General features: G+C 45.0%; 1 protein-coding gene across 3 annotated transcripts in view; it reads right to left on the reverse strand.

Moving 5' to 3' along the window:
• plppr2b (phospholipid phosphatase related 2b) overlaps positions 1-23,126 on the reverse strand; it is a 41,091-nt gene that overhangs the window by 1,782 nt on the left and 16,183 nt on the right. For 2 of the 3 annotated variants that reach the window (XM_076294569.1, XM_076294586.1), the window contains 4 exons: positions 5,878-5,998; positions 2,782-3,032; positions 2,417-2,593; positions 443-579 (listed from right to left, as the gene is read on the reverse strand). In XM_076294569.1, coding sequence (XP_076150684.1) covers positions 443-579; positions 2,417-2,593; positions 2,782-3,032; positions 5,878-5,998 — 686 coding nt within the window. Of the gene's footprint in view, positions 1-426; positions 580-2,416; positions 2,594-2,781; positions 3,033-5,877; positions 5,999-23,126 lie in introns of all 3 variants that reach the window. The other variant, XM_076294578.1, reaches the window with a different exon arrangement.

The following is a 23,126-nucleotide window of genomic DNA, read 5'->3' on the forward strand; positions in this document are numbered from 1 at the left end:
AGCGGCAAGAGAGGGAGGAGGGGACGGGTTAGTGACACTCACGTGACCATGGGCATCTGAAAACGGCACAAAAGTGACAGAGAATGTAAACCGCGGGCAGCTACTGTGTCTACTGAGCTACACAAATTGGTGGTCTTTAGAGCCATTTTACAGAGTTGTAATTTTATTTTTCTTAAGTATTTTCTTAAGTCTATTGTTGTATTTTACTGAGTTTTGGCAATACTGTATCTAAACAGTCATGCTAATAAAGCAACTTAAAGTGACATACTAGATACTCTTCATATGACCTCACTTCACACTGTAAGAGTTTACTGAGTGGAGATTGTTGGGACCAAGCCAATCTGGATAATCTGTTCGCCCCAGGTGACGCTCACCTGTATGCCGCCTCCCACCCACTCCCCTTCGCTCTTCTTTCCTGCCCCTTACCTGAAGGCCACTTAACTTTTCGAGTGGACTCTCCACACGGGGCAGGGTGACGGCGGGCATGCTCAGAGTGGCCTGGGGGGGAAGCGGCCTCAGCGGGAGGGGCACCACGGCCGGACGCCGCGTCTGCTGGAAGTTGTTGATTACGCAGGTCACCTTGGAAACGGGGCAGGGAGGGTGGGAGAGGGGCGGAGGGAGAGGTGGTTAGCTGGCTTCAGCTCACTGGGGTAAATTAAAGCCAACGCTGATTGAAGTTTCTAAACTGATGACAGTATTACTATCACTGGAAAAGAAAAAGAAAGAGGACAGAGAGATCAATATCTATATATAGAGGCTAGATATAAAGAGACAAAAAGAAAGTGGGGTTAGGATAACAGAGAGAGAGAGAGAGAGAACTCTAAAAAATAGGGGGAAAGTCAGATTTCCAGCAGAGACACAGCGACCCAAGAAGCATTTTTCTGCTCATAGCTCGGTGTGCCTGTGTTGGACTGCTCTCTGTGATCCGGCTCCTTGGGCTGCTCTCTGTACAAACCTGCTGCCACAGCAGTCTCTGAGCAGTTCCTCTTAAATTGAGCAGTTGTTTAGAACAGTGTTTCCCAAACTTTTTTTCTGGGGACCCACTTTTTAAAAATGACAGACCATCGCGACCCATTTCATTTCAAATATACCCTGCAACCACCAATATTATTTTAGGCCACAGGTTCTCCAACTTTTCTATGCCTTCCCCAACCATAGGCCTACATTGCTATAGGATCTAGAATCTAGATTCTAGATAGATAGATCCTGCTTTTAACACGGTTGTGTTGCATTTTGAGCACCATCAGCGTGAAAAGTTGGAAATGACTACTGAAAAGATACGTTTTAATGCGCATCTGAGAGTTTGGGGAAATTCTCGCATGTTGCGCAGTCGTCATTCATCAGCATTTAAGCTGTTCCTGTATTTCAAAAAAAAATGTTGTAGGCTACGTTGCGTTGCAGACAAATGGGTCCATAACACTGTGGACGTCAATTCCGATGTAAACAGCAAATAACTCAAGTCGTAATATTGTATTGTTGTATTATATTATATTGTATAGTCGTTATATCAGAACAAGAGGCTTTTGCGCATAGCCGGAAGAATGCGCCTTTACTTTGGAGTTAGCGAGGTAGAAAACGACAGGAATAGTGTTTAAAATGTTCATTTAAATTGTAGCCTAATATAATGCACTGTTGTGCATTTTAAATCAGAAATAAGAATGTGAGGAGGTTGCTATTAACTTTAAAGATTGCATCTACAATCGAAACTATCTATGCAAATTGAGTGGCCTTATGTCCGGTCTGTCTGCTTTAGTCCGGTCTGTCTGCTACTAGATTTTAATCGGTAAAGTTGAGGAGCTGGTATCTGTTAATGTTCGTGCAAATAGGCGGATTCATGTCCCTTGTAGTTTGCAACTGCGAGGTACATGGCAGGCGCCCCACAAAACGGTTTCATTTTGAGAGGTAGATATCCATGCTGGCACGCCCTCTGCGATGCGTTCGTCCCCCAGTTTCATGTGCCAGTTTCATGAGCTTTTATGACAAAACCGTGATTGTGCTAGTTAACAAACTACATCCTAATAGAAAACTGTTAGCTTTCCTGGTATCAAATGACAAATGGTATCAGTTTGGCCTATAACACAACATAAATTGTGCTGGCGACCCAAATAAAATCTCCTGCGACCCACCCGTGGGTCGCGACCCAGACTTTGGGAAACAATGGTTTAGAACACTCTCACACTGCATGCAGACATGATGAAAGAATCCCTGCGATGCCTGCCACTGATAATGCTCATTTATGTACCACTAAAACAGTGAGGGAGTAGTGGACACTTTTTGAGTGGTCAATCCTTGGAAAAAATTTCTGCTAAACAAGTGGCATGAAACCACTCCATATCTGAATCTCCCCATGCTGCTGAGCAACATGAGTTGGCAGTGACGCTGAATGCCAGAGGGCTGGACCCTTGTGGCTTCTCACCAGGAAGGCGGCGATGGATCCTCCGGTCAGGTACCCAGCGAGCACGTCTGACCAGTGGTTACGGTATTCCGACACCCGCACCACTCCCACCAGCACGGCCAGAGACAGGGCCGTCAGACACAGCGTCGGCTTGGTCAGTCGTGTGCCCTTGGTGTGGAACACATTTGTCACGTACATCTGTCACACACACAAACACACACACACACACACACACAAGAAGCATCTGCATATAAATACAATCATGAATGATGAGGAGGATTTTAAGAATGTTGACTGCTTATACCTTCGATATAATCAACATGCTGTGATAATATCTTGTGAAATCTAACAAATCAGTAATGTCCCCTTCCACACTGGGCACCTACCACGGTGTAGATAGCGGAGTACATGCTGAGGGCGGAATCTTTGGAGGGGAAGGACCTGCGGGCGTGGGCGATCAGGTAGGGGTTTCCCGTGCAGGCTCTCCTCTCAGTGATGTACTGCACGGGAGACTGGCAGCCCAGGGCCGTGTAGTTGGGCCGGCAGGCGGACAGGAAGTGGGGGGTCTGGTTTCCTGTCACCACCTGGCCAGCGTTGGCGAAGATGGTGGTGGTGAAGAGGCCAAAGGAGTACACACCTGGGAAATACAACAGTCAGAAGCATCAGAAAGTCACCTATATTAAAGGAGAATTTGGCAATTATTTCAACTTAATAAACCCGTTTAGGCCCCAGCCGTGGCGCAACTGGCTGGGGCACCTGCACCGTACGCCGGCGACCCGGGTTCGATTCCCGCCCTGTGGTCCTTTCCGGATCCCACCCCGACTCTCTCTCCCACTCACTTCCTGTCATTCTCTACTATCCTGTCAATTAAAGCCATAAAAGGCCAAAAAAATAAACCTGTTTAGAAATCATTTGGATGGTTAAATGACCTGTTCTGGTTAAAATAGTGACTTTCCCCGCTCCCCCTAGCGTCCCCAGGCGGAAAACCAACCTTGCAACTTTGGGACTATACCGTCCCGGTAACTGTACGTACACACCGTCACGACTTGAGCTTCCAAAGAGTCAGGAAGTCATTCATTTTCAATGGGAGCCGGCTTCTCTCAGCTGCAAGAAGCGGCAAATCCGTCGGCGTCGCGTTTTGGGCGTCTTGAGCGTCAAGCAGAAAGTTGAAAGTCAGTCAACTTTATGGTAATGAGCTATGACGCGGTTCAGCGACCATCAACCAGCAACCAATCGAATAGACGGCCTTTAAATAAAGTATTAAGATAGAACATTGTTTCCCAAAGTCTGGGTCGCAGGAGATTTTATTTGGGTCGCCAGCACAATTTATGTTGTGTTATAGGCCTAACTGATACCATTTGTCATTTGATACCAGGAAAGCTAACAGTTTTCTATTAGGATGTAGTTTGTTAACTAGCACAATCACGGTTTTGTCATAAAAGCTCATGAAACTGGCACATGAAACTGGGGGACGAACGCATCGCAGAGGGGGTGCCAGAGCATGGATATCTACCTAAATGAAACCGTTTTGTGGGGCGCCTGCCATGTACCTCGCAGTTGCAAACTACAAGGGACATGAATCCGCCTATTTGCATGAACATTAACAGATACCAGCTCCTCAACTTTACCGATTAAAATCTAGTAGCAGACAGACCGGACATAAGGCCATTCAATTTGCATAGTTTCGATTGTAGATGCAATCTTTAAAATTAATAGCAACCTCCTCACATTCTTATTTCTGATTTAAAATGCACAACAGTGCATTATATTAGGCTACAATTTAAATGAACATTTTAAACACTCTCGTTTTCTACCTCGCTAACTCCAAAGTAAAGGCGCATTCTTCCGGCTATGCGCAAAAGCCTCTTGTTCTGATATAACGACTATACAATATAATATAATACAACAATACAATATAACGACTTGAGTTATTTGCTGTTTACATCGGAATTGACGTCCACAGTGTTATGGACCCATTTGTCTGCAACGCAACGTAGCCTACAATTTTTTTTTAGAAATACAGGAACAGCTTAAATGCTGACGAATGACGACTGCGCAACATGCGAGAATTTCCCCAAACTCTCAGATGCGCATTAAAACGTATCTTTTCAGTAGTCATTTCCAACTTTTCACGCTGATGGTGCTCAAAATGCAACACAACCGTGTTAAAAGCAGGATCTATCTATCTAGAATCTAGATTCTAGATCCTATAGCAATGTAGGCCTATGGTTGGGGAAGGCATAGAAAAGTTGGAGAACCTGTGGCCTAAAACAATATTGGTTGTTGCAGGGTATATTTGAAATGAAATGGGTCGCGATGGTGTGTCATTTTTAAAAAGTGGGTCTCCAGAAAAAAAGTTTGGGAAACACTGAGATAGAACATGGTCGAACGTAAAATTCTGTCACTTCAGAGCGGCCAAAGCGTCCAAAGCTTCCCTGTAGCCTACTTTTTCGACAAGCGTCCGTGACAGGGCGACCAGAGCTTCTTTGGAAGCTCAAGCCGGCGGCGGTGTGTACGTACAGTAAGAGAATTGAGAAACAAAAAACTCATTTTAAATCATGTTTCTTACCTTGTAACACCCATATTGTTCTGCGAACTTATGCTAACCATTTCACTAGCTTGTAAACAAATCCATGTGCTTTATCGTTACCTTTTTCCACAGTTTGAAACAGCATAATGCACAACTTCTCCAGCAGAGGGGGCATATATATATATATCCCATCCCACAAAATCATTGCTTTTTTGAAAACAGATGGTCTTTGTGTTACCGCAGAGTTATCAGTAGAGTCTGATTTGAATAAATCTAGTGGATTCTCACTTAATGAATTGCTGAACTTTTCTGTGTAACATTGTGTTAATATCCAGTCAAGTTCACTGCCCTGCTGCAACTACTAAAATGTTGCTCTGACTGTTCTTAGAGAATTAAAGGGAAACTTGGCAGATTAGCTATATATATATATATATATATATATATATATATATATATAGCTAATCTGCCAAGTTTCCCTTTAATTCTCTAAGAACAGTCAGAGCAACATTTTAGTAGTTGCAGCAGGGCAGTGAACTTGACTGGATATTAACACAATGTTACACAGAAAAGTTCAGCAATTCATTAAGTGAGAATCCACTAGATTTATTCAAATCAGACTCTACTGATAACTCTGCGGTAACACAAAGACCATCTGTTTTCAAAAAAGCAATATGCATGTTGCTGACTTTCTCAAGCAGACTTGTTGATTGGTAACGTTTCAGTAGAGCTAAGTTAAATTCAAGTTCAAATTGTAAAAGAAGTATTTTATTTGACATTATCTGTTTGCAAACCAGCCATTCCAATAACAGAAATCCTCTCAAAGCCTGTAGGAAATGAGAAGAGATCCCTGGGGCTTCCACCTCCTTTTATCCCCACAACGGTGGATAAATAACAAAACGTTTCCAAATAAATAACGTAGTATTCTGTGTCGTGGGACTCCGGCAGGGCCTACCCAGGAAGCGAACGATGCGCCGCAGGAGTGGACTGAAGAAGCAGCAGTCTGCACTCACGATGGTCCTCTCCTGAGTGGCTGCTGACTTGTTGAAGAAGCGCGTCAGCTCCCCAATCAGGATCTGCACCAAAAACAAAACAAACAAAAACATAATGGACCCCCAGATCAGATCAGCGCTAACAGCTGGCGTGCTGGTAGGGGTCACACTCAGCAGCAGATGTACAAAGGCAGCATTAATACCGACTTTGTCAGTTGGCAGAAAGCGCGAGCCGTGCCCTCCCATATGAGCTCTCCCTTCATCAGTTAAGCAGCGCTGGCATGTTCATAGTGCATCACACTCAGACCAATAACAGCATTCTGACTGGACCAGACCTTGTGGACCAAGACAGATGGTTTATGATTCAAGCTGAACTGCCAACTGAATTGTCAACAAGCCTTGATCTGAAAAAAATAAACACAATGGTGAATAATTGTAGGCTGGCGTAGCCCGACTTGAATTCTTATCAGAAATTGAGTCTGGTAACACGCCATTTGGATTTGATTATGGGCCGTGTTTCAACCTAGACTGGAAACCAACCCAGTTTATCACGCCCACATAATTTGAGGATGTCAAATTCCTTAATCGCTGTTTACTTTTCGTCTTTAGGAGTTATTGCGCTGTCAATATTTTTGTCAGAGGCGATAGCGGAATCTAAATATCTCGCTTCTCCAATGCAGTGATTTTATAGTGAATAAAAACAACTCAAGCGTGCTCAGGTGACATGGATGACTGCTTCACTATTGCTCATCTGTCCATCATGGTATAAAGCCCGGCCAAACAATTTGATTGGCCCGAACACATCAAAACATACTGACCTCTCAATGGAGCAGCTCCCAACCGAATTTCCTGCCCTCAAATTTTGTAGGCAGGGTAAATTCAGGCTGAATAATTGAAGAAGAATAATTGAAGTATGTGGACTCTCTAGAGCTGATGAAGCCATTTGCTTCATCTGAAAACCCTGTCAGAGAGCCAGTCAAATCACATGTTACACACCATTACACAGAACTGTGATGTATGATCCATCTACATGCCGACTGCCACTGAGGAGAGGCTTGATGCCTTCCCAGCGTAGCAATTGATTAAGTGAACGGTCCAGATAAATACCTGCTGTCACATCATCTCACCCGCTGTTCAAACACGATTCCCCTCTTTGGCAACACGGGAGAGCAGCGCTCCAATGGGCCTAGCGTGTGTGTGTGTGTATGTGTATTGCCACCAGGCCCTCCTGGCGCCACATCTCATTGATCACAGGGCTGCCAGAGCATTACTGACAGGCCACCAAATGTGGGTTATGCACACATGAAAAATGCATGGTGCAGGAGTTAGCACCTCAGCAGTTCAGCGCGGGCAGCTCTGCGCTGCAGCTAATGCAGGCCGACACTAAAGGTGCCTAGGGACCTGAGGAGAATATCTGCAGTGATGGCTGAAGCCCTTGATGCATCTGAAGCAGGGGAAGGGTCCTATACATAGCAGTGAATGATCACGCCGGAAGGCAGAGCAGAGGCACAGTCACCCCTAGGGATTTCACATCAGTACCAAATGCATACACGCATACCCTGGCACAGTCATACCTTGGACTGACAGCAGCCTCAGCAGTGATCTGCTGATCACAACACAGAGAAGTGTCCTCTGATGGGATGACTCACCTCCCCTGACACACAACTGCAAATGGGAAACACAACAGCCCGTAGTTTCTAATCTGTGTCTAATAAAACGTGGATTCACAGATGTAACTAGAGGTCTTTTATTCTCTCAAATCGGCCATACATGGTAATGATGAGTACCAGATGGGAATTCTGTGTACAAAATATTTACAAATACCTGTAAGCGTGTTCCCTAAATTCTTTTTTGAACATGCTAAGAAGAGGTTTCATTTTGGGTAGGTATTATGGGGCCTTTGTTTTAGTAGTGTCAGCTTGGAAATACTGATTTTAGGAAAACCAACACAACTAAAATACTGGTGTGTTGAACAACTGATAATGTCTTATGATTGAAATACACAGTTATATTAGACAGTTTAGACATCAGTGGTAATAGTCTTGTCCTTTTGATCAGTGGGTCACATTTAGTAATTAACTATTGACTAAGAAGTACTGCACCTTTGTATTGCTACTAAAGTTTCATTCATGTGTCACAATATCTGAAACCTATTACCCAAACATCATAACCCCTTACCATATCTCCAAAACCATAACTGTTACTTTAACATGAAGTAGATGGTCTGCATGGTGAACTCCATCTGTGAAGAGCTTTTGACTGTGTATACCATGCAATCCCTCATGGAGGCATTATCCTACAAAAACAGAATGGTCTCCAGAGACACTGCCCTTCTGGTGTCTAGTCATCTTCAGATGGTCTGCCAAAAATGGAAAATGGGTAGCCTACACCACTTTTTGAGGTGCCACCTTGCCCTGATCTTGAAAATGTCATGTGGTGTGGTGGCAAGGTTTGTCCATGTCCTTGTCCCAGTTACTATGGCAACTGGAAGACCTGATCATGTGTCTTCGACTAGCAGACCAGATACATTATCTCACTGAAGTGGGTTTTTTCCAGTCCTCTTGTCACCTCAAACACCTCTCCTCAGATATGATTGATCAACTAGGTGACATGGTATTCAATCAATACGTAGAGTTCTTCCCTCTGTGTGATGTCCAGGATCAGTTCCACTCATTAGTGATGCTTAATAATCAGAGCTTTCTGATCAGTGACATGATTCTAAACACACTGCTGCATTACATGTAACATGCCCGTTGGTTTTCTATCCTTGACGCACCTGTGCTGTGGCCACCTCCTGGGTTCGCTGCACCTGACGCAACACCTGTGCTGTGGGTACCACCCGGTCTTGTCTTTCCTGACGCAACACCTGTGGTGTGGGTTCCACCCAGTTATGTCTTTCCTGACGCAACACCTGTGCTGTGGGTACCCAGGGATGGATTACTGAACGGGCCTACTGGGCCCAGGCCCAGGGGCCCAAGGGGTCAGGGGGCCCTGAAGCCCAAGCCTTTGCATGGAATCATTGCCTCAATATCAACAAATCAGGATGTAGGCTATGAATTGAATGGAATCATTGTCTCAATATCAACAAATCAGGATGTAGGCTTGAATTGAATTTAGTATTGGCCATCTCTAAAATGCACCAGAATACAAGAAATCACATCAAACAAATTAAAAATTTTCTGGGGGAGGACCCCCAAACCCCCCCTCCCACATATACGACAATAAGTGGGGGGGCCCTTAATACATCTGGGCCCAGGGGCCCGAAGGTTCATAATCCGCCCATGTGGGTACCACCCGGTCTTGTCTTTCCTGACGCAACACCTGTGCACCACCCGGTCATGTCTTTCCTGACGCAACACTGTGCACCACCCAGTCTTGTCTTCCCTGACGCAACACCTTCGCTAAAGCCACCCCCTGGGTTTGCTGTTCCCGACGCAACACGTGTGCTGTGGCCACCCCCTGGGTTCCTGCTACAAGATGCCTCCCTCCACAGCCATCACCTGTGGTTCTTCCCAAGTACTTCAGACCTGAGCTATGCCCAGAAGTTAGGTTGATTAGACCACTTAGCTTATGGCTAGCCTATTGCTAAAAGGGAGCTAGAGGCTAATCTAGCCCACTTACTGTGAATAACTGAAAGGCCAGATAGCTGAAGAATGACACATTGTAAGGTGACAAATCCTGTATTCATCAGGGAAGGGTAATTGAACATTCCCGTAAAAGTGTTCTGGGTTCAAATTCAAAGATGCAATAAGAAGCAGAAAACTATGGTGGTAGGCTACATGTACTTTCTAAGCCATTCAAAACATCCTGTTCCAAAATCATCAGAATAAAAGTGGCGTGCGCTGTATGAAGGCTCCAAGCTTCTCAGCTCACCGTCCACCTCTTCTGCACTGTGACCTCACTCTACATTTATCTTCTAAAAGCTTCTTCTCGAGTTGAGGAAGTGTTTAAGCTCTCAGTGAGGATAAAAAGGTGGTGCAGAGGATGTGTAATGTAATGGAACAGATCAGTGGGACTGGGACTATCTCATTCCAGCAGGCTTGACACACACCACTAACTCTCCAACTCTCCACTGCATCTCCAGCACAGATATGACTGTGATTCAAACTGTTTCCCGGTATAAATAGAGAGGGCAAAGCCGGCAGAGTTTGGGTTATGGTGGGGACGGCATCAGTTTAGTTGAGCTACTTTCAGGGAAAGTGCAATTGGTGGCCCAGGCTTTGGTAAGTGCGTGGCTGAGAATCTCTTGTGGTGTTGAGTGGTGAAACTGCATGCTAAGATGCGTATGAATTATTCACCGAAAACCCTCGACACATGGTGCCCCTTGTGAGTGGCTTTTTAAACGGCTTTTAAATCACACACATCATAACGCTAAGTCGCTGCTCTCACTCTGTCTCTGGGGGCTTACTATGTCTAGAGAGTGTGTGAATACTTGCTTATACACACCAAAACACACACACATTCACATAGTGCCCCCCCCACACACATACACGTTACCACCACATAACCTAATATAACTCCTATCATTGGCTCCCATCGCATGCTGTCTCACCGTTCTTGCTGTGGCACACACTCTGCATTTCTCTCAGTGGAGCCTCACTAATGAACCATAATCTCCAAGAAATCTGTTTATACACAGATTCTCTCAGATGTCCTTCCAAATCACACTCCACTGTAGAGGAACATGAGCTCTACTGAAATGCATTCAACAGTCTCCTAACCGATACCTAATTAGTGGAATTAATGGTGTCCCAGCAGATTACTGATACCTGATTAATGGAATTTTGACCACCACCTGATTCCTAAAACAGAAAACAGCAGAGAGCAGTTTTGGTCAGTCTTTAAGAACTAGTCTTTAGGAACTGGTCTTTGGCATTGAGATGAGATTTACGTTTTCATAAAGATACAGCGAGTTGGAATTACAATTGCAGTCAGTCAGTCAGTAACATCCCTCTGTGTGTGCTTTCATTTGGCTCTCTCTGAATCTTCTGTGCAGCTCAACTATTGGCTAAAGGCCAGATGTCTGCACAGTGTGGTGAGCCATCTCTTTCCACCAGCCTGGACACTGAATCGGCTCCCACAACAAGGTCAGACATCTACTGAACCACATACTCCACACAACAGCCAGCAGCCTCAGGCCGGCACCTTGACATTTTAGAGACTAACATATCAGGTTTGTGTGGACTAGTGCTGATGTTAAGACGAGCAAGGCAATGAAAATATCCCTTATAGAACTCTGGTCATCGGCAGGCTAGGTCAAAGGTTAAGCTATCCGCACATGATTTCTCGACCGATCAATCAGGGTGCTTAAACTTAGAGAGGACAGACATGTGCTATTAGTCTACATCAAAGAGAAATATACACCTACACACTGTTAGATGATGTGTGTAGCTTGGCAGGGGGTATTCTCCAAGAGAACTAATTAGAAGGCTCTTCAAGAAATAAAAGACAGTCACATTGGTTTGGAAAAGAAATCTGTTTACCATGGAATTAAAGGAACTTGGAGACTCTCATTTGACACCCACAATTCTCCACTTAAAGTCGCTGCGTGGGATGAGAAGAAAAATGACATTTCTTATAGAAGGATCACTGACACTTGTTAGAACTGAACTGTGCAAATGACTAACTGATGGAATAGCTCTTTCATGACAGGGATGTAGATGGAGAGAGAGAGAGAAAGAGAGAGAAGAGAGAGGGGGGGAGAGAGAGAGAGAGAGGGAGAGAAAGAGAGAGGGGAGAGAGAGAGGGAGAGAGAGGGGAGAGAGAGAGAGAGAAAGAGGGTGATAGTGTCTTAACACAAGGAGCCACAAGGAGCTGCTTTAAAGTCAAAAGTACTCAGAACTAGAGGCAGCATCTTTAAATCATAAAGCACAAAAACAGAGCACAAAATGGCTTTCAGACATTATGCTGTGCACTTCTGACTCGAGGAGGAGGTGAACAGTGTCAAATAAGCTGATGAAAAGCACAGCTAAAAGAAAAGGAACAAAAGGCATCTTAGAAAAGACGGTGAAGATGACAGTCCAAGGAATGTTAAATTGATGTAGCCTATTCAATGTGGTCATGGCAGAAACATGGATAAAGACGGATTTGAATTGATTCCCATTTGAAATGCAATATGAACAACACAGTGAATGACAGGAGGGGTCCTGCACCCTCCTTGGTGTATTGCCCTTGTGTATCTGGATCAAGGCCGTAGTCATGATGTCAACATTGGGGGGGACCAAATCTGTGGTGTGGTCTGAGGGACCCCCAAACAGAATTTCAATACATTTCCTACCATGCAAAAATATTATTAAAAATCACAAACAAGGGGTTAGTTAGGTCAGTCAATTAGGTTATTCCAAACTTTTGACGGACACAGATGACCCCCCCCCCCCCCCCGTGAGTTTGGTGAAAAGAGAAGGGTGGAGAAGAAGCAACTTCACTGGTCCATCCCTGGACCTGTGACTCTATGTGGTTCTTTGACATATTACTTACACCTGAAGATTTTTTTAAACTAAGGCTTAGACTCATAGGTTTGGAGCCTAATAAGATTTTGTCTTTTAATTTAGATTTTATTATGCTGGCGGCTAATCACACAACTAATCACACAATTTTAACATAGTTTGAAAGGGACAGGATTCAGGAATAGGCTACTAAGACAGGCCCCTCTTCTGTCTGACTCACCTCGTGTTACCCCTGTATGTATTATAGACTGGCTTCTGACAGAAATTACTTTTTGTGCCAACATGTAGAAACACTAGGCCTACTACAGCCTTTAATTGGTGAATGGAGGTGCAAATTCCTTTCTTTGGTTATTGTCCGCGATTCACATTAACTGTAGGCTATCACGTATTGTAAACGTCGCCACATTTGATCACGTTTTGCCTGCATGGATGCGCGATTGAGTGCGCATCTAAATAATATGCAAGATGCAACAATCATTTCTAAGAGGCCTATACACGGTAATTTCTGGCATTACTACTAGCATATGAATGCATTATTTATGTTGAAAGACGTGAAAGAAATGACACAGGCTTGCACAAATTCATCATTTAAAATAAAACGTTTCACTTTCGCTATCATTGCGAGAATAGGCTACAATATGGAAAATGTTCCCTTTCAGTCTGATCGGCTCCAAACATGTATGGGATTTCCTTAGCCTGTGCTACACCTTTCCAAGAGGTTTTGTGAAAATTGTACCGGTAGCTTTTGCGATATTGTTGACAGCCCTACCTCACCACAGTAGGGTGCAGTAAATGAAAGATTTTGATAGCGCACGCCACTAACGAAAAACGGAAAATCACCAGGACAAACCACTCAGGGGTGTCGGCTACTCTGGAACCATAGGTCACTAATTTGTGCGTTATTTACGTTTGATTACATTTCAGATACGTGTTGGTTTCCTGTAGGCCTAGTATAGCGCTTTATTCTTTCTTTCTTTTTCTATGTCCGAATATTGGGGGGGACATTTTGGTCATATTTGAATATTGGGGGGGACACGTCCCCCTCAATGTCTATGGTGACTACGGCCCTGATCTGGATGCCACTCCATCAAACAGAGACCAGCAGACAGGGATTTCTGCATTGTGTACAACAGGGGTGATATTTTCTCTGAAGAAATACTGTCATGTACCATATTTAACACAAAATCATTGAACATGCAATAATGTAATCGTCTTGTATAATTGAATATCTAGGAAACTATTTAATGTATGTTGTTGCCTTTGGCAGTATTCAAAATGTCTGTGTTCATAAAAAATTTAAATCATTTCTTTGCGTGTGTGTTCACACAGAGACATTGGTCACTGAAAGAAACTGGTAAAATATTAATGAAACATTGAGAAACTAAAACATATCACTAAAAATAAACCAAAACAGAATTGAGGAAAGCCAATTGTATGGCTAGATAGAGAGGCACAATAACCAGCCACAGAGGAAAGACTCAACCAACAACAATGCAAGTGTTGCACGAGGATTACTTTCCCCCATGTTTTTGCAGTAGGGGAGATTCATGTCAGTTGCATAGCCTTGTGTGCATTCCTTGAGGCATTTTGGCAGTACACCTGCACGCACACGCATGTATACACACACATGCACGCACGCAGGCGCACAAGTACACACACACACACGCACATAAGAGCACATGTACACACACACACACACACACACACATGTACACACACACACACACACATGTACACACACACACACACACACATGTACACACACACACCCCTACACAAGTACACTCACACACACACACACATCTGGCTCTGCGGAGGCCCTTGTGGGTGGGTGAGCGGCTGGCTGCTGGCCGTGCGGGCTGCTCCCTAGTGAGGCCCCTCGGGCCCAGGGGACAGCTGGCCGGCGCTGGATGGCATGACATTGACACGGCACCGTGACGACCAGGCTGAGACCGGCCCCGCTTCACCTCCAGCCCTGCTGTGTTACTTGTGTGCACACAAACCCGCTGACTGTTTACCCAGACTGCTCAAACAGCACGGCCTCCCTGCTACATGTAGAATGAAGCCGTCACAGCATCTATAATGTGGAGAAGCTCCGTGATGTGAGTTTGCTTAGCGAGTTGATCAAATATTTTGTCCTGTCAGGCTGTGTTTGCATGGATGATGAATGTTTTGTGAACACAGAATATGACTTTAAACATCATCTCTACAGTAAGTATATCTCACAAATCAACAAACATCATAGCAGCATCGTAGCTATATTGCTATCTTTCCTCAGTCTCACTGAGATATAAGCACCAATAACACTGAGGGCTGCCTTCCTGACACAAACACAACACACTGACTGGTTTTGCAGATGTAGGACTGATCTACAGGATCTGAGTCTTTCATTACTCCAGCTGATAAGATTTGGGGCGGAAAGCTCAGCACAAGAAGATACAATCTCACCCCTGGCAGCGCCGCACTGATCAAATACAAGCAGAGGAGTTCAAGTGGAAGTTCACTTAATCTCATTACCAACCAGACCGACGAGGCACTCACTTAAAAACATAAGAGATAATGAGCGTTATCCAGGGCGGGGAAGGGTGAGGAGCATGGTGGCGTTTGCAGAGAGCTGGGAGAAACATTAGAAGACTGAAGCCCAGAGGTCTACATTTCCCCCCCTCAAGTTTTATCAGAGTAACGGTCTCAGGTCACTTTTCGCCACTGAATGATGTTAAATTATTCATAGGAGCGCAATAAAATCAGAACGATACGCAACTACAGGGGTTATGCTGTGGTACAGTCTCGATTAGCATAATGCTTTCGAGTGATTTTTTTTTCACTTTGCCATCAATAGTGAAGTGTGAGAGTGAGAGCAAGTTAACAATTGGAACCTACATTTATCGCCTGCATCTTTGGATGCCTGATGGCCTGAAAGCTTTCACTAGTGGCTTCAGTGGTGAAAGCGGGGTTCGCATTGCACGCACAAACAGCAGCTCTGCACTATGAAAGACATTATTTTCAATGGCTTGCACGTGCAAGAACTTGTCTGCCACTACACCAAGCAAAGCGTAGCGCAGGCGGCATTTTGCCACTTTGCCGCTCCTGCGCGTGCCGTGGTCGAACTGTGACCGCGGTGCTGTAAATCATTAGCCTAGAAATCTAGACGCACCCTAGCGGCGGCAAATTAATTTGCTCAGCTTGTACGTCTAGTATCGAACCATAGGAATTTCTATTGGCTTAACACCGTGGATGACGGCCAATCACAGCGCTCTATTTCGTTAGAGAGTCTTAAGGCGGGCTTAACAGGATAACGACATCCTGCAACGGTGAACAACAAGGAAGGTGGCTATGGCAAACGAAGAGCGGTTGTTTGAATCGGCGTTGGCGTCAACTTTGGAGGAGTTGGACTTTGCTTTGGAAGTGCTTTTCTTTGAAAGTAGATCAACACAATGCACTTAAGTCATTCCTTTCGAAGAAGGATGTATTTGCCGTTTTGCCGTCCGGATACGGATACGGTCGTAGCGCTGGCCTATTGCATGCCTAGGCAGTTTGAAAGACAATTCTCTGCCCGCCCCTTGGATTAAGCGAGGTGAATGATTCGATGCCAGACTATACATGTCAATGATATAGAATGGCCCGCCAGGCTAGTAAATCATAGCTCTTTTGTGCTTCTAATATATGCCCGAACAGCAAGAACATTAGCCACTGCCCCTCATTACTGAAGGAAAACAACTCCAGAGACTCCAGCTCTCTCCTGACGGCAGGGGAAAGGGGATGCACAGAATCAATAGCATCCTATGGCAAGCCGATTGAGTATTTATTCTGATATCTTGATATCAGGCATAATTGTCATGTACATGTAAGCCATTTTTGTCAACTAGTTAACTAGTGAGCCATGTTTCTGTGAACTAGTTAACTAGTCAGGGCCAAAATGCACACTAGTTCACTAGTGGGAGCCAAAAGGCTCACTAGTTAACTAGTGAACACATTTTAGCTTCACTAGTTAACTAGAGTTCCAGAGTTCTCTGCCAGTCCGCCTCCTAATTTTAATTCTGCGCCACTAGCTGACTAGTGTGAATTTAGGCTTCAACTAGTTTACTAGTATACATTTATGACCTCACTAGTTAACTAGTTTGGACAAAGGATGCATCAACTAGTTAACTAGTGAGCATGCTGCCATCACCTAGCTAGCTAGTAAGCCATTTATGGTTCACTAGTTAACTAGTGACATTGACCTACTCCAACTAGTTAACTAGTGAGAAGTTTTTCCTTCACTAGTAAACATGTGCACATTTTTGGCTGTCACTAGTTAACTAGTGAGACCCAAAAGCCTTCAACTAGCTGACTGGTATGCATTTTGGCCTTTACTAGTTAACTAGTGGACATTTCTGGCTCTCACTAGTTAACTAGTGAAGCTAATATGTGTTCACTAGTTAACTAGTGGGCATTTATGTTGTCACTAGTTAACTAGTGTGCACAAACATGGCTCACTAGTTAACTAGTTGACAAAAATGGCTTGCATGTTGGCCTGATATCAAGATATCAGAATAAATGCCCAAGCGGCTGGCCAAATTACATAGAAGTTAAAGGAATTATCCGGAGTAAAATGCACTTTAGATCGATTTCCGGATGATTGGGGGTACATACGTTGAGTTGACATCAAAATTATGTCATTCGGATGTGTTTTGAGAAAGTTCGATTGTACCGTTTTCAGTCACAACTCGTAGCCTGGAAGTGAGCGGGGCATTTCAATTGCGCCGCTACAAAACGCTATTTTTATACCTCTTCTACAGTTCCAAACAACATAACACTTACGTGGTAGTGAGTAGAGGGTCCCTAAAGCCAAACCGAAGTATCCCGAGGTCTTTATGTGGTCGAATAGAGAGTCCAGAATGAATTTCATCAAGCCAGTACCTTTCCGGAAATGTTGCCATCTTTGCCGCCACCTTCAGGGGAAAGTCCGTAGGAGTCTTATTGCTGAGTGTGTTGTAACACGCTCTGGAAATTCACAATTTCGTCGCCGTTTTTTTTTTTTTTTAAAAACATAGTCCAGTATTTCTTTCGAAATTGAAATGAAGTTGTATGGACTGGACTATGTTTTTTTTTTTTTTAAACGGCGACGAAATTGTGAATTTCCAGAGCGTGTTACACAGCAATATACACCACAGGGCCACAATGATGTTGTAGAAAACTGAAGCACTTGGACATTTTGATACACATGAATAACTTGCCCTGGTCACTCAACTTGACCAGTCCCCATCTCTCACACTCTCAACCCCCTTCTTGCGTTCTCTTTCATCCTTTCTTGATTTCTCTCTTCACTTCTTCATGTGGGCACACTTCCAGGTCCTTTATAGGGAAACTGGGTTAGCATCTCCCTCCTCTGCCTCTGCTTATCCACTCCATTCTGTACCCTTCTCCCTTATTCCCTCTCTCTCTCCTCTCCTCCCTTCTCTTCACCCCTCTCTCCTTCTCAATTCTCTACCCCTCTTTTCTCTGCTTTAAATATCTCCCAATCCCGTTAGTTCTCACTCCCACCTGAGACGCGTCCACTGTCTCTGCCCCCCTCTGGCGGGCGGGCTGGCTGTAGATTCAGATGGCTCACACATCTCTTTCCACTACCTCGCGCACTGACCTGAAGGACCGCTTGCTGCGGTTTCCTTGACTACAAGCTTCGCTCCTCTGCTTTGAGGCTTTCATTCTTGGACTTGTAGCGCTTTCGTTTCTGCCTCTTCCCTCCCCCCCTCCACAATCTCTTCTCATGTTTGCTCTCCGTGCCAGCTCTCCCCTGTTCCCTCGTTTTTCTCTTCCTTCTGTGGTTGGCTGTGCCCCAGATTTCCCCAGTACGTGTTCTATTTCTCCAGCTCCTGGTTCTTCATCCCATCTCAGCCATAATCTGCTCCTTCTCCTCCTCCTCCTCCTCTCCTCCTATTCCCTCTGACAGCCGCACGGCCATGTCTCCTCTCAAAGGGCCCCTTTTCTCACCCTCTCTTCTCGTTTTTCATTTTCTTTGTCTCTGTCTATCTCTTCTTTTTTTTTCTTTCTTTCTGTCCTCCTTTATTTTGTGTGGTTTCTTTGCTCTCCAAGTCTCCCATACTCCCTCTGCCCTGCTTTGTCATCCTTACTCTCCCCTCACCCCTCAGTTTGCTACCAGCCATGCCCTCATAGAGAGATTGTGTGTGTGTGAGAGAGGGTGAGAGAGAGAGGGGAGAGGGTGAGAGAGAGAGAGAGAGAGAGAGGGGAGAGAACTAGAGAAAAAAGAGAGATATTCTGTGGGTGGATGAAACAAAAGGTGAATGTTTAATCCCAGGGTTTACTTGGATTTGGAGAGGGGGCTTTTCACATAGAGTGAGGTTAAGTGTTATCCTTCAGGGTGTGTGTGTGTGTGTGTGTGTGTGTGTGTGTGTGTGTCTGTGTGTGTGTGTGTGTGTGTGTGTGTTTATGTCTCTTCAGTTAGCGCTCATGGAGAGATAAGACGGCCAGAGCTGTGACGAATGCGCTCTAAGCCTGTTTATGCATGCACTGCTCCTCATTCCCCTGCCCTACACACACACACACACACACACACACACACACACACACACACACACACACACACACACATACACACACACACACACACACACACACACACACACACACACATCTTATGAATGCATTACAATGACCCAGATGAAAACAATATCCCTCACACATCTTTTTAAGTTGTCCCCTTACAAACACACACACACACCACATACACACACATACACACACACACACACACACACACACGAGAATGCATGCACAGAGAAACATACACACACACAAACACATACACATACACACATACATTCAAACAAGTACTCTCTTGAAATAGAAATCAGACAGAATGCCACCCACTCCTCATCCATCATGTATTCGATTCTGTCAGATGAAACAAGCTGATGATACCATACACTTTATGCTCCCGAGAATGAGGACATCTCACAGGCTGTACACTTGTTTCTCTCCCTCTCTCTCTCTCTCGGTCTCTATCTCTCTCTCTCTCTCTCTTTCTCTCTGTACACTGATGTGTTAGTGTGTGCATGTCTGGCTCTGTGTTTGTTTTGTATATGTCTGCATGCTTGTCTGTGTCTGTATCACTTCATGCATATTTGTGTGTGTGTGTGTGTGTGTGTGTGTGTGTGTGTGTGTGTGTGTGTGTGTGAGTGTGTGTGTACAGTATGTGTGTGTGACGGTGCCTTACCATTCATGCATTTGTCCAGCCTGCTCTCTCGCATTCAGTGTGTCACATTGACTCCACTCACCAAAGCGAGAGTCAATTCCACTGACTCCATTATAGGAGAGGGGAAGAGAGGAGAAGAGAGGAGAGGAGAGGTGAGGAGAGGAGAAGAGAGGAGAGGGGAGGGGAGGTGAGGAGAGGAGAGGAGAGGAGAGGGGAGGTGAGGAGAGGAGAAGAGAGGAGAGGAGAGGAGAGGAGAGGAGAGGAGAGGAGAAGAGAGGAGAGGAGAGGAGAGGAGAGGAGAGGAGAGGAGAGGAGAGGTGAGGGGTTGATGCAGACAGGATGCTACTGTCGCCTTTCAAGCTGTTTGGGGAGGAGGGGAGGTCTGCACTGGGTCCTCGCTGTCAGAAGAGAATGTGTGAGACGCCTTCCTGTCATTTGCATTCCACGATGCGTAGCCTTCGCAGCACGGGACGTGGCGCAGTGGAACTTTGTTTGACTGGAAGTCACGCCGTTATCGAGCCTGAAATGCGTTCCGTCTCCATTCTCACAGCGGGAAGCCTGTTCCGGCTGGCTGAGGTTAAGTGCATTAATGGAGTCGGCTGGCTGGATTGCCTCCTGGCGTGTGAGTCAGTCTGTTGGTCGAATCGAAGGAGCACTAAACTGATCCATTAACATGGGGATTGACCTGTTCCCAAATCTATCGGCCTTTCAATGCATGCTGTGATGGTGTGGTCAGAGAGAGCAGAGTTAATCCACTCCATTATGGATGGAGTCACTGGAAGCACAGAGTCTATATGGGCCTTTGAAATGATATTTGCTGTGGCAACACGAGCAGCAAATGTAGTGTAGGACAGCAAGGACTAATGACTGAGAATCACTTTGATTCAGATCTTCTACACTTCCACACAGAAGATCAAAATTTGACTTGTAGCTGTTGCACAAAATTGCTTCTCTGTCTGTCATCAAAAGCCCCTTATTCACACGCACAGCACTGAAGCCATCAGGACCTGGACACACAGCCTTCCATGCCTTTCCCTCCCCAACGCACTTCCCTCCTCGGGAACGCCATCCCGGTCATCCCAAAGGGTCAGACGCGCTCTGCAGCTGCATGCCCTCCCCGTGCTCTCCTCCCTCTAAGCCACGGCCGTTGAAGTGCGGGGCCATCTGACTGATTCCCTGTTATCTGCCTCAGCGCTGGGTAATTAAGTGTTGGGGCGGCGCGCGTGCACGTGCGTGCAGGGTTGCAGGGGGAGGAGGTTGTGAGGAGGCGGTAACCTAGGCAGCTATTTGGAGCTGAGCAGAGATGGACTGCACCGAGCGGACTTGAGCATCTGTTCTGGGTACCGCTGATGCTACTGCTACTGCTGTGCAGCTCAGACAGGCAGCGCACAGAGAGAGAGAGAGAGAGAGAGAGAGAGAGAGAGAGAGAGTGTGGAGAGACGGAGCGACTGAGTCGCCCCCAAATAGTTCTGACAGGAGGGACGCCTTGTACGTACTGTAGAGAGCACACACACACACACACACACACACACACACACACACACACACACACACGCTAATGTATGCACACACGTACCAGCAGACAAACACACACACACACACACACACACACACACACACACACACGCTAATGTATGCACACACGTACCAGCAGACAAACACACACACACACACACACACACACACACACACACACACACACACACACACACACGCACGCTAATGTATGCACACACGTACCAGCAGACAAACACACACACACACACACACACACATTGAGGAATGTAAGTATAATTCCCCATTGCACATGGAGATGACAGGAGCTACTTGGACGCGTCAGCTTCTGTTTGCCTGCCCAAGAGGATGTGTGTGTGTGTGTCTGTGCGTGTGTGTGTGTATGCATGTGTGCATGTGTGCATGCGTGTGTGTATTCATGTTTGTGCATTCAGTAAAAACTGTGGGTGGCTGTGCATCTGTGGCTGAGTACAGTATGTGTGACACTGGCGTGTACCTTTGTATACAGTGCACCCCTTTGTGGCATGTTTGTGTTTACAGTTTTGTTCTTTGTTTGTCATCTGCCATATGCATGGTGCCCATGTCACTGAATATACAGTGCTGTGTCTTCCCTGCACTTCAAGTATCTTGTCATAGTGTGTGTCATAAATGGGCGTACTTCAGTGTGTGTGTGTGTGTGTGTGTATGTGTGTGTGTGTGTGTGTGTGTGTGTGTGTGTGTGTGTGCGTGTGTGTGTGTATGTGTGTGTGTCGTCAGTGGGCATGCTTCAGTGTGTGTGGCGTGTGTGTGTGTGTGCAGTGTGAGGTGAAAAAGAGAAAGGGTAGTGGTGGGGAAGAGGGCCAGTGGCCGACCAATGGGAGCAGAGAATATAGAGGTGTATTTGTGTATTTATAAAATGGCCAATCAGAGTCCATCTTAGTAAGACATTCAGATCTAAGATAAATTAAGCAATGATAACACGAATAACCTTTTTCTCTGTTTTTATTGTCACTGTCTTACCAATAGTTTTAGCAATCGGTTCATGAGCTTGTGTTAAACTTTACATTTGGGAATAAGGATTAAGAGTTTTGGTCACAGCAAAATCCTGTGAAGTGCTGGACTTCTTCTAAAAACAATACACTTAGGAGTTTGACTGTATTATACACACACCATGGCTAAAGGCATTTGAGACACTCTACTTTCCTTACTGTGGTATATTATCAACTCAGCCACTGTTTCTCCTGTAGTATTGCTTAACTGTGTGTGTGTGTGTGTGTGTGTGTGTGTGTGTGTGTGTGTGTGTGTGTGTGTGAGAGAGAGAGTTTTCTCTGTGACCCATTTTACATAGCTTTTGATCATTGCCACCCTTTTGGAGGGAAGAGCAATTTGCATTGTTATCCCTTTAAACTACAAAAGGAGCTATCACCTCATTACTGCAGACATGTACAACCCCGTAAACGTATGTAAAACGTTGGGACGCTGTGCAAAATGTGAATAAAACAGAATTCTATGATTAGCAAACCATGTATATTTAATTGAGAATAAAGGGCAACATATCAATGAGAGAATTACAGAAACCCCAGACTGTCAAGCAGCTGAAACCTATATTGGGCAAGAATAGGACAACATTTCAACTGGTTACCTCAGTTCCTAAACACTCACAGACTGTTGTTAAAAGATGTGAACTCGACTTTTTTGAGCATCAAATTCAAAATTCTATTTCCCCCCCAAAATATTTCTGTTTCAACAATAGATATGTTTCACCATTTAATATGCTGCCTATGCCCTTTTCAGCAACTAAATATGGATTTACAAGATTTGCAGATTATCACATTCTGTTTTTATTTATATTTTACTTAGCGTCCTAACTCTTTTTGGAAACAGGGTTGTACAGTACTACTTCAATTACACCAAAACAAGACTACAGCTTTACCATTACCCAAAGCTCTATTAAGAGACACTCATATGGGTGTGCAAACATGAGGGTCACGGCGGGCCAGAGAGGTTTTAACAAACAGACTAGTGGGTTTAATTAGTCAGAGCAGCATGAAAGGACCTACAGGACCGAGACTCTAAATGC

This window comes from Alosa pseudoharengus, unplaced genomic scaffold, assembly GCF_046254945.1.
Source record: "Alosa pseudoharengus isolate Yale_2024_CS ecotype anadromous, Long Island Sound unplaced genomic scaffold, YU_APseudo_1.1 YU_APseudo_1.1_scf_1, whole genome shotgun sequence".
NCBI classification, from domain to species: domain Eukaryota; kingdom Metazoa; phylum Chordata; class Actinopteri; order Clupeiformes; family Clupeidae; genus Alosa; species Alosa pseudoharengus.